This window comes from Coregonus lavaretus, assembly GCF_964263955.1.
Source record: "Coregonus lavaretus genome assembly, chromosome: 29".
In the NCBI taxonomy this organism is placed as follows: domain Eukaryota; kingdom Metazoa; phylum Chordata; class Actinopteri; order Salmoniformes; family Salmonidae; genus Coregonus; species Coregonus lavaretus.
In genome coordinates this window covers 13672062-13688148 of record NC_140016.1, presented here as the reverse complement: position 1 = coordinate 13688148, position 16087 = coordinate 13672062, and the positions used below count along the sequence as shown (strand labels likewise).

At 44.5% G+C, this 16087-nt stretch overlaps 1 protein-coding gene across 4 annotated transcripts in view; it reads right to left on the bottom strand.

Annotated features, from left to right (window-relative positions):
• Nucleotides 1-1874: 1874 nt before the first annotated feature.
• The window catches only part of LOC311105151 (uncharacterized protein), a 28209-nt gene continuing 13996 nt past the window's right edge, over nt 1875-16087 (bottom strand). For 2 of the 4 annotated variants that reach the window (XM_084147192.1, XM_084147190.1), the window contains exons 2-12: nt 15630-15712; nt 12467-12641; nt 11743-11875; nt 10231-10371; nt 9670-9735; nt 6206-6367; nt 5804-5891; nt 3992-5629; nt 3403-3545; nt 3033-3120; nt 1875-2724 (exon numbers count right to left, since the gene is read on the bottom strand). In XM_084147192.1, the coding sequence (XP_084003318.1) occupies nt 2570-2724; nt 3033-3120; nt 3403-3545; nt 3992-5629; nt 5804-5891; nt 6206-6367; nt 9670-9735; nt 10231-10371; nt 11743-11875; nt 12467-12641; nt 15630-15696 (2856 nt within the window). In that variant the 5' untranslated portion in view covers nt 15697-15712 and the 3' untranslated portion in view covers nt 1875-2569. The remainder of the gene's footprint in view (nt 2725-3032; nt 3121-3402; nt 3546-3991; nt 5630-5803; nt 5892-6205; nt 6368-9669; nt 9736-10230; nt 10372-11742; nt 11876-12466; nt 12642-15629; nt 15713-16087) is intronic. The other 2 variants (XM_084147193.1, XM_084147191.1) reach the window with 2 other exon arrangements.

Sequence of the window (16087 nt, the reverse complement as noted above, 5' to 3'; positions counted from 1 at the left end):
TTTATTTTTATTGCATGTTTTATTGGGTGTGCCCCTTTACATTAGGTTTGCATTGCAACCTTGGCTGCAACCACATCAAATAGCAAACCTTGCCAATGATGATGATGATGCAACCCTCACTTAACAGCCTTTTGAAGTTGAGGCTGAGCACCAACATGTGGTCGAAGAACGCGAACCCCAAGGACAACATCCTCAGAGTGGCAGTAGTTCTGCTGTGTGTGCTAGTGGTCATCCTGCGATGGGAAGGAGAGAGAAGAGTCACAGTTGCACTAATCTCGCTGCTCTGCTAGACCGATACGGATCTAGCAGCAAGTCCTCCCATGCTCTGGGCTGAAACAGTTCTACGGCTTTTGTTGATGCTAAGATTCCATCCTTCACGTGGGAGCTCTGTCTCTCTGTCAACCTCTGTCTTTTTATCAGCCTGGTGGCCCACATCAGGAGGTGGGTGGGGTCTTAGGCGGGTGTCGGGGTCACAATTTTCCAAATGCATTTTGTTGTTGTTGTATTGTGTATTTAAGTTCAGTCAGTGCTCCATGTCACTGTCGCTTCAGTTCTCCCTCAGCACCTGCAGTCCATCCCAGCACCTTCAGTCTGGACTCCACTGATGGGCAGAGTGATGTCACTATAAGTTCCACTGCCACTGAATCTAGATGGTGTCTGAGTGCCAATGACCTGTCCCCTTGTTTCTGAAAAAAACCCAATAATTGATTGCTTAGATTCTCCCTCAACGTCAATGTTTGACAAAGATTTGATGACTACAAAACACATGGGTACATCAACTCTCAAGACACCCTGTAATGGAGTCACATATAATTTGTGTAAAAATAGTTTGTGGCAAATATCTAGATGAAGATGGTGGTAAAAGTCATGGTTGTTGTGGGTTCTGTTGTCATGAAGGACAGCTCTCTATAATGAAGTGTCAAACTCACAGTGCTATAAATACTCCCAGAGCACTGAAGCATGTGCTGCCAGTGCAAAGTGTCCTCTCCATGCAAACATACTTTCTTGGTCCCACAAGGACATTGCAGTTGAAGAGCTAGATCTGGGTGAGCAGCAGCAGTTGAAAGGTCTCCTGTGGTTTGAATTGAAGAGTGCAGACCATAAGGATATGGAAAGATTCTCTATGGAGGAATGGTCTAAGATCCTTCCCAATGTGTCCTCCAAAATCATAAAACATTTTAGAAAAAGGCTCAGGTTGCTTGAGTACTGAAAACAGGGGATCCAATCATTTAAACCCCTATCTTTGAGATTGTTTTTTATTACTTAAAACATATATATCCTTCTCTGAGCAATTGTACTAGTATAAAATAACTGTACTTTTTATTTTATTTTATACAATATAGCTCAGTATTTGTCTTTTTTGCTCATCTTTATCAATGGATCCAATAATTCCGGACCCCACTGTATATTCACAAATTCATGAATTGAGCCAGAAGGTTGATGGAACAAGCTCACTCTCCCTGCCTGTTTCATCACACTGGTGTGGTGTCAGAAGTGGGATATCCACTGTAGTCGGTGAACCCTCAATCTTCTGGCCTGTAGCCCTGCGCACCATCGACTGTGCCACAAAAGCATGCTCAAGTGGCAGAGTTGATATCCGTGCTTATAAACACAGGGTCACTACAGTAAGGTTGTTCCCACTAGGGCCATACACATTTGATTATGTATAACGGATTTCATTTTTAGAAAAGTGAGGCGAGTGAGCGAATAAATAAATAAAAAAATACTATTTTAACCCCTTGTAAAAATACTATGGTTATTATTTTGATTCCCATGATTTGATCCAATGCGATTTAACCAAATCCGAACTACCACACAAAAGCGAAGTGAATCTTTCTAATAGTCAAAAATAATAGTTTAAAATAATCGGTTTCCATTTTCGGGGGGGGGGGGTTGAAATGTGAAGTGGGGCATCTGTTAAACAGTAAAAAAAAATATCTATATTTGTCAGCTCGATTGCTAGTAGGTACAAAGTGGAGCAACTGTCAGATGTAACTTCCTTGTATCTTACTGTTCTTGAGTTCAGATGACAAACAGAAACAGCATTTGTTCATTACCGCACATTTTATGTACAAGACATGTACGCACGTCTAAAGGTAATACAAAAATAAAACAAAAATACATCAAACATGAGAGATTGAATAAATAAAAAGAAGAAACCTTCAGCTCTTTCTTTCCGTCCATGCTTATTCATCCCCAAATCAAAGATCAAGGTTTAAGGTTTTGACACACCTGAACCTCACTCATACAGGCTGACATTATCAGCTAAGAAATTTAAACAAATAACTAATTTAGTCATTGGTCTGTCTTACTTAAAGACATATAATGTCAACTGAATTCAATCGTATGCCTTATCAATCAATAATTCAAAACCTTTACTCATTTGGCCCAATTCCCAACTTACTCCTTTCACTGCAGCGTGTGATTGGAGGGTTTCAGTGTCTGACCAATCAGAAGCTTGAAGGTATTAGAAGAGCAGAAGAAGTAGAAAACAAAATATATACTCTGGGTGTGCAAATGCATTCTGATCCATCAGCGGACGGATTGTTCGGTGGGGTTTGGCCCATCTTCACTGCACTATCTGGGGCATCTCGCTCCAGGCTTTGGCCTTCTTCTTAGCCAGGGCCAACCATGGGGGCTGGGCTGTAGGGGCTGGGTGAGCCAGGGCTCTCTTCCCTTCCTTCTCAACCACAACAGGCTTGGAGATCTCCAGGGAACACGATACTATGGACAACGAACAGAGAATATCTTTAGAGATTCATTCACTTTTGGCATTATCTCAAAGAGACAAATGTGATCAAAAAATTCAATTTCAAAGTCAATTTTGATAAAAGGTACTTTGTGGTAGGACTACTTTTTTAGTTGTCGTCTCATTTCAGGCATGTAATTGAAGATTAGTAGTGCTCAGGTAGGGATCCACAAGGGGGCAGCAGTGTATCAATCACACTCAGTCTTTGGTGAGAACAATGAAAACACTTTAATAAGAAAGAGATGCATGTGAGGTAGCAGAGTGGGACACTGATGAGTCTAACCTTTTACAGGAGATCCTGGAGGCTTGGCTTGGTCTTTTTTGACAGGACTTGTCAATGTACGAATTGAACTTTTTCTGTTAGGCTCCTCCTGGAAATATAGGTTTTGTGAAGAGATGAATTAAGTGCTTATTCATTCCAATATAACAAAGTAAATGGAACCTACACAACTTTACAGTCATAAAACATTAGTTATTGCATCAACATAAATGATAAAGAGCTGCCCAAAAATACGTATTTTGCTCTGTGTGAGGACTGGATGAATAAATGGATGGATGGATTGATTGATTGACGAGTCAACTGTTTTCCTCTCTCAAACAGTGGGCTTCTCGGTAAACAGAAGAACACATGAAACAATGTGCACCAGCCCTACCGTCTCTGCAGGGACCTTCTCTGTGGTTTCCTCCAATGAGTTCTCTTTTAAGATCCTCTGCTTTTGTCTGGCCACTGAGACCCAGTTTGGTGATTGAGATCCCCCACTAGATCCCCCACTAGGCACTCGACCCACAGACAGATCTGAAACAAAAGAACACAGGAGAAATGTCTTCAACTGGTGTGGGATATATAGGAGTGGCCTGGTAACTTCATTTGGCATAATGTTTTTGTTTGGAGTGGGAATGGAAGATAAAGAGGTAGGTGCAAACGAATGAAAGACAAATGTAGAAAAACAAAACCATTCCAGCTAATTTGTTGCTCGAAATAGTAATATGGAGGAATCTCTCCTTGGTGTTTATGTGTCTCTTTTTAGATAGCTCTCAATAAGTCTGATCTCAACAGCAATCATGGACCTGTTTCAGTATGAATTGTTAGTCCAAAGTTAGAACAGCAGTCTTAAGTCTTAAAAGCTCAACATTGTAAAATGGATCCAAACAAAGGTGACCTTACAAGTGAAGGATATGCCAAATATCACACGTGTCTGTAAACACTGACTGGTGTGATGGTGACTAAGATGGTTTTAGTACCTGGTGTTCTCTTTGGCTTGACCATATCATCCAGCTCTGAGGGCTTTCTGGGCAGGGCAGGTTTGCTGTTTGGCTGTGGTTCAGTGAACAAGGCCCTCTGTGGCTCTATGGGAAGTGGGTGTGCTGGGGGATTTTCACTCTCTGAGCCTAAGCGAAGCATACCCACAGAGGTCTTCCTCAGCCTGACACCAAACGGATTCTCAGTGGTCTCTTCCTCCTGGGATGCAGGGGGAGTGTCTTCAGGGGGCATGATGGGTGCTGTGGTACTCTGTGTTGGGCTGGGACTAGCAGGGACTTCAGCCCCCACAGGGCTAAGTGGCTCCACTCCACTTGGGGGGTCTCTTTTTGCTTCCACAGCCCCAGGCACAGTGACAGAGGGGGAGGGAGATGGAAAAGGGGAGGTTAGCTCTTTGGTGGCCAACCTTTGCCAGGCAGGGGCAATGGTGAACCTGGGTCTACTCTGCTCAGAGCCACCAGATGGTTTCCCAGGATTCTCTGTGGCAGTTGGTCCACTACAGTGCTCCTGGGGGCTCTGCTCTGGGCCAGCGGCTGCACTGGCACTGGTTATACTGGGCTGATCAGTTGTTACACTGGGCTCTTTCTGGTCCTGTGTGGTGTGTGCAGGGGCCTCCGGCGGGTCCAGGGACTCTGGAGGAGGTGTACTGCTGTTTAGCAGCTGGGAGACACAGGCTTGGTCTGTGACTGTTTGGTCAGGCAGCTCAGTGGGGCACTCAGGGCTCTCACAAGCTCTCTCAGGGTCTCTGTCATTGTCTGGTACCTGCTGGAAATCATCCTCCACAGAGGTTGGCATTACATCCTCTTCCTCCTCTGGCTCCAATAAGGCTGTCTGTACTGGCACCTCTGAGACTGGCTCCATTTTGTCCTCCTCTGCTTCCTCTGTTTCCTTCTCCTCTACCTCTGCCCCCTCCCCACTGTTCTCTTCCTCCTCTTCCACTGAAGGCATGCACTGATCTTCTTTGGTTAAGTACTCAGGGTTGATTTCCTCTGCATCTTCCTCTTCCTCCTTTGGTTTGAAATGTTCTACCACTAACTCCTCCTCAGATTCATAAGGCTCACCCTCCACCTCCTCTTGGGGCTCTGCTGGGCAGTCAGGTCCATCACTGGGGAGACAGGCTTCTTCCTGTGGGTCCGATGCCACCTCATCCACCCCGCTCTCAGCCTCTGACCCCTCCATATTCACCTCTACCTCCAGGAGCACAGCCTCTGTCTCCAGCCCCAGGACAGATGTCAGGGGACCCTTGAGGAAGCTCAACACCTCCTGGAGTAGAGAGCCTCCCTCCACAGCCACCTCACACCCAGGAGGGGCCAGGAGGAAGTCATCATCTCCAATAGGGGGCTCCAGAGAGTTCAGGGAGCCAAGCAGTGGGGCGGTCTGGGTCCGGAACCGGGGAGCTGGAGCCTCAGCCTGGCCTGAAAGACATTCCTCAGAGTCAGAGTCATTCTCTAAGGAGGGGGAGGGGGCATCCTGAGCATGAGACACTTCCTGTTGGTCACCCTGCTTATCCTCCTCTTCATCTGGGGCTGACCGCTCGGCCTGCTGGGACACCACGACCTCATCTGTCTGGTCCTCCTCCTTGTCCTCCTCCTCGGCAGCACCAGCCTGCTCGCGTTTCACATCTGGAACATACATAACTACGTCAGAGCAGAGCCCCACTAAGTCCCTATATCATTATCATCTTATTATCAGTCAATGTATTGAGTAAGAATGATTATCTTTCCCATATTTTACCAATATTTACGCTTTCGTATATATCTGTGTATTGTTACTGTGATAAGGATAATTAATATTACCTTGCTCCTCCTCCTCCACAGATTCTGGAATGACAACATTCAGTCTTTCCTCCTGGAATGATTCTCCCTCAGCCCTGCCATCAACCCTCTGAACAGAGAAGAGTCATTTCATCTTAACGATACAGTTCATTTAAAGATCATTAAGCTTTCCAGCTTCAGTCATATGGGACATGTTTTACACAGATCTGGTAGACTCATGAGCCATGCACGCTGACGGCAGGCTGGTGCGTTGTGGTTGGGCTACATGGGCTGGACTCTCTTGGCTTATTGGATAGATTTTTGGAGGGGTTCTGCTCTAGTGATCAGAGAGTTAGGCTAGGCATGGAACAGGGGGTGTTGGGGGTGTGTTGGCTAGGTAAGTGGAGTGAAGCGGATGGTTGTGTTGGGATGGGTATATCTTACAGTGGTGGGCCTCCTCGTCTTGGTGCAGGCCTTGTGTCGGACATCTAGGCGGTGGCGAGCGGCAGTGTTGTCCAGGCAGCCCATGGGACTGGCAGGCTGGCTGAAGTCTACAGGCAGGAGGACCAGGGGACTGACCGATCTGGAGCCTGCCTCACAGGACATCTACACATGAGAGAGGCCATGTTGACACAGCAAATAAATACAATTATTACAACCTCAATGTCTTCAGACATCTGTCCACACACGTCAGAACTTTCTGCTGATGCCAGATACCAGCTAAACAGATTCAAGAATGCTGTTTTGCTGTTCACCTGATACAGATGAACCCTATCCTGAGACATGGCTCAGTCTCCTACTCAAGACAAAGGAAAAGCATTCAGACAAACAGAGGGAGGACTGACTGTCTAAACAGCTGGATAAACAATGTCAGGGACGCCATTATCAAGACCTCTCAGCAGCTAAAAATACCCAGCCGCTGAAGTCCCAGGCAGACCTACATCCTGGCATTTTTTTGCCTGGCTCCCCCTTACATTAGCTGAATACAGGCCTCCACTCTCAGCCCACTGGAATGTAGGTCTAACCTACTGTTTCTGACAGCAATTCACCCTAAAAGGTAAAGAGATGGACAGGAGACAGGAGGGCGAATGACCTTCAGCGACACCCTGACTTACTTTAAGTGATCTGCAATGACAACCTGTCTATCCTAAAATGAGGAATAGTGAGCTCAAAAGAAGACGCCTCTGAGCTAACATCTTGCTTTCATACAAAAAATGGATGCTTAGGATAAATAGCTATCTGGCATATACTATACAGATTTAACACAAACATATTACCAAATAGGATTGCTCCCATTATGGGCATCACAGTGTATTTGCCCTGTGCAACCAGAGACAGGTAGTCATACGTGAAACTACCTCTGTGTTGGTAATGTATCCAGCAGAGTAGGTTAGATCATTAGATATAGTCCTATTTGTAAGTCGCTCTGGATAAGAGCGTCTGCTAAATGACGTAAATGTAAATGTAAATATAGTACATTAAATGTATTGTATTTGGTATTGTATCCAGCAGAGTGGGTTAGATCATTATATATAGTAAATTAAATGTATTGTGTTTGGTATTGTATCCAGAAGAGTGGATTAGATAAGTAAATGCAATGTATTGTGTTTGGTATTGTATCCAGCAGAGTGGATTAGATAAGTAAATGCAATGTATTGTGTTTGGTATTGTATCCAGCAGAGTGGATTAGATAAGTAAATGCAATGTATTGTGTTTGGTATTGTATCCAGCAGAGTGGATTAGATAAGTAAATGCAATGTATTGTGTTTGGTATTGTATCCAGCAGAGTGGATTAGATAAGTAAATGCAATGTATTGTGTTTGGTATTGTATCCAGCAGAGTGGATTAGATAAGTAAATGCAATGTATTGTGTTTGGTATTGTATCCAGTAGAGTGGATTAGATCATTAGATATAGTAAATTAAATGTATTGTGTTTGTTCTATAGCCAGACTCTATAACCAGAGCTCAGCTTGGCAGGGCCCCCTGACTGTGATTTGTGTTATGTCCCCATTTGTAGCAAACACCCTGAATGCCAGAGAAAACCATTGGAATTAATTCAGACCACACAGGAGACTCAAGAGCAACCCCCCCTCCCCCCAAAACCAACAGCACACTCCCTTTCATGGCTTGAAAAACCATCTTCTAGCTTGTTACAGCTCTGGGTCCAGCTGAAGCATCACAAACGAGGCAAAACACAAGCACATGACAACTATTTGGAGGTTCAGGCACAAACTAGTGCATCTGTGTATGTGTGTGTGTTTGCTTGTCATTGAGGTTGAACAGACAGCAACTACTGAAAATCACACCTTGGTAAGATAGTACCCCAGTTCTACGTGCCTATGGGACTGTCCCCTATCTTCCTGACATCCCACAAGACAGCAGTTTAGACTTTATCCCCACCTATATGTACATATCTACCTCAACTACCTCGTGCCCCTCCCTGCACATCGACTGGTACTGGTACCCCGTGTATATAGTAAATCCTTACTCATTGTGTATTTATTCCTCGTGTTATTATTTTTCTATTATTTCAATTTCTTCTCTCTACATTGTTAGGAAGGGCCCGTAAGCATTTCACTGTTAGTCTACACTTGTTGTTTACAAAGCACGTGACAAACAAAATTGGATTTTAAAATGCTGAATGGAGTTAGGTACCCTTCTGACCTCCTGTTAAACTCATGGCTATGTGGAAAAGACAGCTGATTGAGAAAGATGGTCTACCATCATTGATAGAAAAACAATAGAAGCTACGTGCTATTTGAGGGCCGTGTAAGCCTTTTTAAGTCAACCAAATGCCAAATTGTAGTCTCCCTTTTAGGACACTCCTTTCACAACTTCAAAGGATTATTTGGAGTCTCTTGGCAGATTCCTTACAATCCTGTTCATTTGAGAAAGCCTTAAAAGATTCAATCAGCATTCATAGAAACTAGCCAAGTGTCTATTCCATCCAATGGTCCCATTGTGCGGAATGTAAGCGTGCCAGCTAAGATAATAACGCTAACGTACGTGCTGAGGGAGCTACACTTCACACAGCATGTACCACGGCTCATTAATCACTTCCAGTAATTTGATCATGTGACTCTTTTACCAAATCAGTCAGAGAGAGAGAGAGAGAGAGAGAGGCAGAAAAGAGCAGTTTCTAAGGATCTTAAATTCTGATATGTATAACAAAACAAACCATTGTGTACATGTATGGTGTAAATATGGCCTGCACAAGCTGCTCTGAGCCTCAAATAAATAAATACAATTTAGTTTTCTGCAATTCTGCACATTTTGCCATGGGGCAGAGAGATTTAACAATTGTATAACTCATTTCATGCAATTCTACTCATTTTGCCATAGTTATAGTGGAGGCAAATATTTGCAGTTTTTCATATGATAACTATGATCAATGGACCCCACCCCAGTTGGTAATTTGACCATGCTTACTACAAGTTTAGATAGCTGGCCGCTAGACTAACTTACCAATCTACATTTTCCTTCTGACATGGGCTAATTGAGTGACTGCTGATGCACAACCAAATTTCGAAATTGCACCGCGGGCCACCAGTTGCCCATCCCTGGTCTACATATTGTGGATGTATACAGCTCAACAATGTCTCCATCCTGATTCACTCCTATTGCTCAACACCGCATCTGACATGGAAGCTTTCATACTTCATCAAAAGACACACAGCTTCATACGTCATCAAAAGAAAGATGTACTCTAAGACATCAACTCATGTAATACGTCTGGGGGACATTAATTTATTATTCTTAAAATCAAATGACAATATAACCCACTCAACTTCTGATTGGTCATGGTGATCAAATGACCAGGAGGATTGTTCACCATGTCCACTGAACAGGAAGCACATGACTGCAATAACAAAGTAGCATACTGGAGACATGGATAACTGGTTATTACCTGGTCTTCATCGCTGTCGGTCCCTTCCAGACTCAGGGAGCGGTTCCTCTGCACCAGTTTGGAAGACTGGAATGAGACACAGACAGGATGAGTGACAATGCAGTTAGAAAGAGGGTGATCGGCAGTAATAGATCAGTAGACCACAGGTGGTTGGAAGCACCTTAATTGGGGAGGACGGGCTCATTGTAATGGCTGGAACGGAATTACTGGAATGGTATCAAACACATGGTTTCCATATGTTTTAATACCATTCCATTCCAGGCATTATTATGAGCCGTCCTCCCCTCACCAGCCTCCTGTGCTGTAGAAGTAAGCATGAATGCATGGAGTCATCCTCATGGTAGCTTTCATGAAACATGAATGTGTGGTATGTATTGTATGTGACAGGGATCGTGTGACTGCAGTCACATAGCACATACCACACAATTATAATCATAATAGGGACTGAAGATGAGAATTAGCTATGTAGCTAATCTGGTGCGTGCAATGATCGCTAACATGAAGTTGACCCCATAGACCCCATGAATACTATGCGAGTCCTGACTGCATAATGATGCGTACCCTGTGGGACACCCCAGCCAGGACAGTGTGCAGGGTGGAGTACTCTGGTGGGCTGCAGGGTAGGCCGTCATCCTCCGAAAGAGTCCCTGCATCATCCATCTTCTTCACACACAGAGACGGAGGAGAACCTAGCCTGATGACCTGTTTCATCAGAGACAGAGGAGAGCCTGATGACCTGTTTCATCAGAGACAGAGGAGAGCCTGATGGCCTGTTTCAACAGAGACAGAGGAGAGCCTGATGGCCTGTTTCATCAGAGACAGAGGAGAGCCTGATGGCCTGTTTCAACAGAGACAGAGGACAGCCTGATGGCCTGTTTCAACAGAGGCGGATGAGAGCCTGATGGCCTGTTTCATCAGAGACAGAGGAGAGCCTGATGGCCTGTTTCATCAGAGACGGAGGAGAGCCTGATTGTTTCAGCTGGAGCTGCAGGGGAATAACATACTTATCAACCACTCCTATCAGCTATTTTCAAGTGTTTCCAGTACTTTTGTGTTAATAGGGAGTGGCTATCATGATGTGTGTGCAGGATTAGTACACTAAGCAGAGTGGCTTTTCCTGTCAGACCAAGTGTCTCTGAGACCACGCTTTTCCTGTCAGACCAAGTATTCTCTGAGACCACGCTTTTCCTGTCAGACCAAGTGTCTCTGAGACCACGCTTTTCCTGTCAGACCAAGTATTCTCTGAGACCACGCTTTTCCTGTCAGACCAAGTATTCTCTGAGACCACGCTTTTCCTGTCAGACCAAGTGTTCTCTGAGACAACGCTTTTCCTGTCAGACCAAGTGTTCTCTGAGACAACGCTTTTCCTGTCAGACCAAGTGTTCTCTGAGACCACACTTTTCCTGTCAGATCAAGTATTCTCCGAGACCATGCTATCCAACCCAGTTGTAGAGAACTCTTCTCAAAGTGGAATGATAAGTGAAAGTGAGTTAAGAAGCAATAGGTCCACTCTAGCTGAGAAATAGACTTTGCGTGGTGAAAGAAAGCGGTACCACAGATACACAAACGGAATATACTCTATCAGTATGAGCTCAGCTGCTCCCAAGGACACAGTCTCAGGTCTGTCTCCTCCAAGGCTTTAGAATCCCCATTCTTCTCCAAATGGCTGAACAACACCAGCCAAGTCTCTCTCTCGATTATCTCCTCCTTGTTCTAGCATGTTGTTGTGCCTAGTCAACACTAGCTGTATTATGCTTCAGACTTCTGTACGTACACTCTGACCCTCTGTGGGATTCTGTCCAGAACAGGTAGTGACAACTAAGGATGAGCCTTCGCTAGCGCCCAGTCTAACCGGCTTATGACCAGACTGGCTAATTTTATACCCAGGTTGTACAGACAGAGTGCCAATGCTAATACCGATGAAGAGAGCTGAATTTAGGAGATAGTAACATGAGCTATGGAGACACATTGTTTTCACACGTTGTGGGTGTAAAGTATAGAATTATAGCTACAACAGGTCATTTTCCAGCCAGTCCCAGTATGGAGGAATAGGACAGAGGATCTACTACCCACCTGTAGAGACTTGACTTTCCCATGGATGCTGTCCTGAGAGACTCCAAGACTCTCAGTCACCTCTGACAGGGGAGATTCAGAGACAAAGACACTGTCATGTGACAGAGTCTTATTCCCCATATTTATTTTGGGCCTTTGAAAGAAAGAAATAGAACAACTGAGTATGAGACATCATGTTAAATGACTGATCAGAACATCTGAGCTCCTAGGCATTAGCAGTTAGGCAGTGGCTGAGTCGTCTCCATTCAATCATGTAGGACTAAATCTAATCAAGTTTGTAGAAAAACCTAAAGGAGCAGTAATGACAAGTCACTAGCCCTGACTGTGTCCCAAATGGCACCCTACTCCATGTATAGTGCACTACGTTTGACCAGAACCCTATGGACCCTGGTCAAAAGTTGTGCACTAAATAGGGAGCCATTTGGAACGCAAGCCCTGGGGAAGACATCTGCAGCAGGTAGCCTATAATGCTGCATGCTTAATGAATGAAAATTCACTAAGATCTAAAATGAGCGGAGAAGACTTGGTTTATTATTCAGGTGACTAAGCGGTATGCAGAACGTTAATTCCTAGCAGTCCACTCTAAATTAGAACAAATATGTACCTTTAAAGTTGTATACATACGTAGAGGAGACTTCACGCTACCCGGTAGAAATTAAATGACGCATTTGTTCCTTGGGAATCAAATTAAATTGCTTGTATTGTGAAAATAATATCATCTTACCCAGAGCCCTTGTCTTTCTCAGAGCGGATGAGAAGTGTAGGTTTGGGGGCGTTGACATTGTCACTAGAATGGCTACACTTCAACCCACTGTCCTCCCCGGCAGGAGCAGCGGCCTCCTTTCTCTTCTTCTTAGCAAATAAGTTCTTGAAGGTCTGGAACTTGGACTTCTTCTTGCCTACAATGAAGATCACATCAAGAATAGAGCATGGCAGAGGTTATTCATCTCCAGTTAACAATGGGACCTATTCCTTCACTACCTTTTACACCAGTTTTTAACCATATTCTTTCACGTCTTTTCACCACTGAACAAAGAAGATCACCTAACAAAGCTTTGTAACGAACCTCTATCATTATTTGAAATGTAACTATTCCCTCATGTGAACTCAAGTAAAGTGAGAGTAATTTACCCTGTTGGTCATAAACCCAGGTAGCATTAATGAGATAGTAAAATACTCCCATTGTTCCATTTACATTAGCACCACAGTGGAAATTCTCAACACCTCTTTTTAACTACTTCAAGGGCTTTTTTGTGAGTGAAAACTCCCTCTCCCTAAACCTTTGTTGAGAATAATAGCAGACCGAGATCTGAGACATTTGCTGGAGTGAGCTGGGTGGTGCCTACAGTTCATTAATACATCAAGCTATTTTAGAAACAATATGTCAATTACACCAAAGTAGCAGCAGAACCAGAAACAAAGCAGAATGGCCAATTCTTAAAAGAGAAGGTCAAGTTAGTTGGATCCATAGAAATGTTGCCAATATTTGGGAGGGGATGACTGCAACGTGAAAAATCCTAGGATGGAGACCTTTAGCAGCCAGGAATGTAATCATCTGATTAAAGAGTGAGCTCTGCCTTGGAGGAGTGAAGCTTGCTAGTGAGAGACTATATTTATATATAAAGCCACACAATCTCGTGACTGGCTCACATACTCTGGAAAACACTTGAGATCCAATTGTAGACAAGGCCTAGAGCTGGCATGATCAACACTTTAAATTGGCCCATTCAGTTTGGCTGGAGAAGTCAACAATCAATGGAAAACTCCATCCCAGTAGGAGAGGTACTACATACTTGGATACATACTGTTCAAATAGCTGAGAATGTAAACTTGAAGACATTTTTGTCCAGAGAGGGTCTTTTTGGCAAACAGGCTAAATGTAGGCCTAGATGGGATACATGAAGGAGACGCATGACCAGGAGATAAACAGTCAGAAACAGAAATGTTCTGTCCCACTGAATATCCTTGTTGATCTGGAGAGCACTGCCGTAACCAACCACAACTTACTCCCCTTGAGCTGATGTTAAACCTATTACAAACTGTTATCCCAGGTAAACGTGGTCCTTTGTAGCTCAGTTGGTAGAGCATGGCGCTTGTAACGCCAGGGTAGGGGGTCTATTCCCGGGACCACCCATATGTAAAATGTATGCACGCATGACTAAGTCACTTTGGATAAAGGCGTCTGCTAATTGGCATATATTATCATATACACTCACTGCCCAGTTTATTATTAGGTACACCACCCCGTTCATGAAAACGTATCGCTCCTACACAGTGAGTCACGAGGCCGTGGCTTGCTATATAAAGCAGGCAGACAGGCATCCAGTCACTGTTCGATTGAACATTAGAATGGGCAAAACGAGTGACCTTTCACGCGCGACAGTGTCTAGGGTTTACAGAGACGGTGCGACAAACAAAACACAGCTCCTTGATGAGAGAGGTGGAAGGAGAATGGCAAGAATCATGCAAGCTAACAGGCGGGCCACAAACAGACAAATAACAGCGCAGTACAACAGTGGTGTGCAGAACGGCATCTCGGAACGCACAACTTGTCAGTCCTCGTCACGGATTGCTATTACCGCAGACGATCACAACAGGTTCAACTCCTATCAACTAAAAACAAGAAGTGTCTCCAGTGGGCATGCGATCACCAACACTGGACAATTGAGGAGTATAAAAACATTGCCTGGTCCGACGAATTCAGGTTCCTGTTGCGTCAAGCTGATGGCAGAGTCAGGATTTGGCATAAGCAGCATGAATCCATGTACCCATCCTGCCTCGTACAGGCTGGTGGCGGTGGTGTACTGGTGTGGGGAATGTTTTCCTGGCACACGTTAGGTCTCTTGATACCAAATCAGCAACTAACGTTTCCGACACCTTATAGAATCTATTCCCCGAAGAATTCAGGCTGTTCTAGAGGCAAAGTGTGGTCCGACGCGGTACTAAATGGGTGTACCTAATAAAACTGTGTATTATAAATCTAAAAATCTTTGAAGAGTCATGACCAAGAACGATCTAGTCTGTAGTACACATATAACTATTATCTTGACTGCAGATTAACTCCTTGGAAAATTCCCCCCTCTCCCCCACTACCCTCTCAGGCCGCCACGAGGATACTGCCATGGGGCAGCTGCCCATCAGGGTATGCCAAATTATCCCCTGGCCCGCCAGCACACCTCCAGCCACTGACAAATTATTAATTTTAATGGACTTCGCCCTCCGTGCTCTGCTTTAGAAGTTCAATCCGATAGAGATTATTCCCCTTGTCAGTTGGACCTATTCCTGAAGGATAGGGCTAATCCACGTCCCGGCTAGCCCTCCGGAGACGGTGCCCAGCCTGACCTTGCAGTCCCTGACTTCCTTGTTCCCAGAGCGCATCACAGCAGGGTGAAGGGTTGGAAGACAGACTGTGGAAAAATATGTTCTTATGGGAGATGATGGGAGCTGATGAGATATATTTTTTGTACTTCATTTCCTGCCAATAAAACTGTAAGAAAATCTCCTTCTTAAGCTTGACCTGATCCTCCCTGAAGCCCAGTGCTTTCCGCAAGAGAGATAATAGCACACTGGTCTAGAAGAAACACTGATACTTTAGCATTGATCTTGTGGAGGGATTCTCACCATGATAAAATCATCTCACTTCAACTTGCAATGAACCCCAAGGCTTCGCAGACACAAATCTTCAGAGGAGGCGTTGATCAACATAAACAAGGAAGTAGTGTTGCCATTCCCTTCCTACAGATTAGATACTGTAAATCTGATCAGATAGGATCTGCCGTTACACATTCACCATAGCACTACCACAGACAGACAGAGTTCCCCATGACCAGAGAATAGTGAAGAGCCTCTTTAAAAGGCTAGCAAAGGCATTTCAAGTGTGGGTTTACCTGTGCACTCTTCTGTTGTGTCTGCTGGATCCTGGTTGGTCAACACATCTGATGGTCCAGAGGCCATGATGCTGCAGTCGCTGCTGGGAGGGAGAGAGTAATTTACTATGGAGCAGAGGGAGAGAGTAATTTACTATGGAGCAGAGGGAGAGAGTAATTTACTATGGAGCAGAGGGAGAGAGTCATTTACTATGGAGCAGAGGGAGAGAGTCATTTACTATGGAGCAGAGGGAGAGAGTCATTTACTATGGAGCAGAGGGAGAGAGTCATTTACTTTGGAGCAGAGGGAGAGAGTCATTTACTATGGAGCAGAGGGAGAGAGTCATTTACTATGGAGCAGAGGGAGAGAGTCATTTACTATGGAGTAGAGGGAGAGAGTCATTTACTATGGAGTAGAGGGAGAGAGTCATTTACTATGGAGCAGAGGGAGATAATTAACTATATTATAGAGGGAAGCC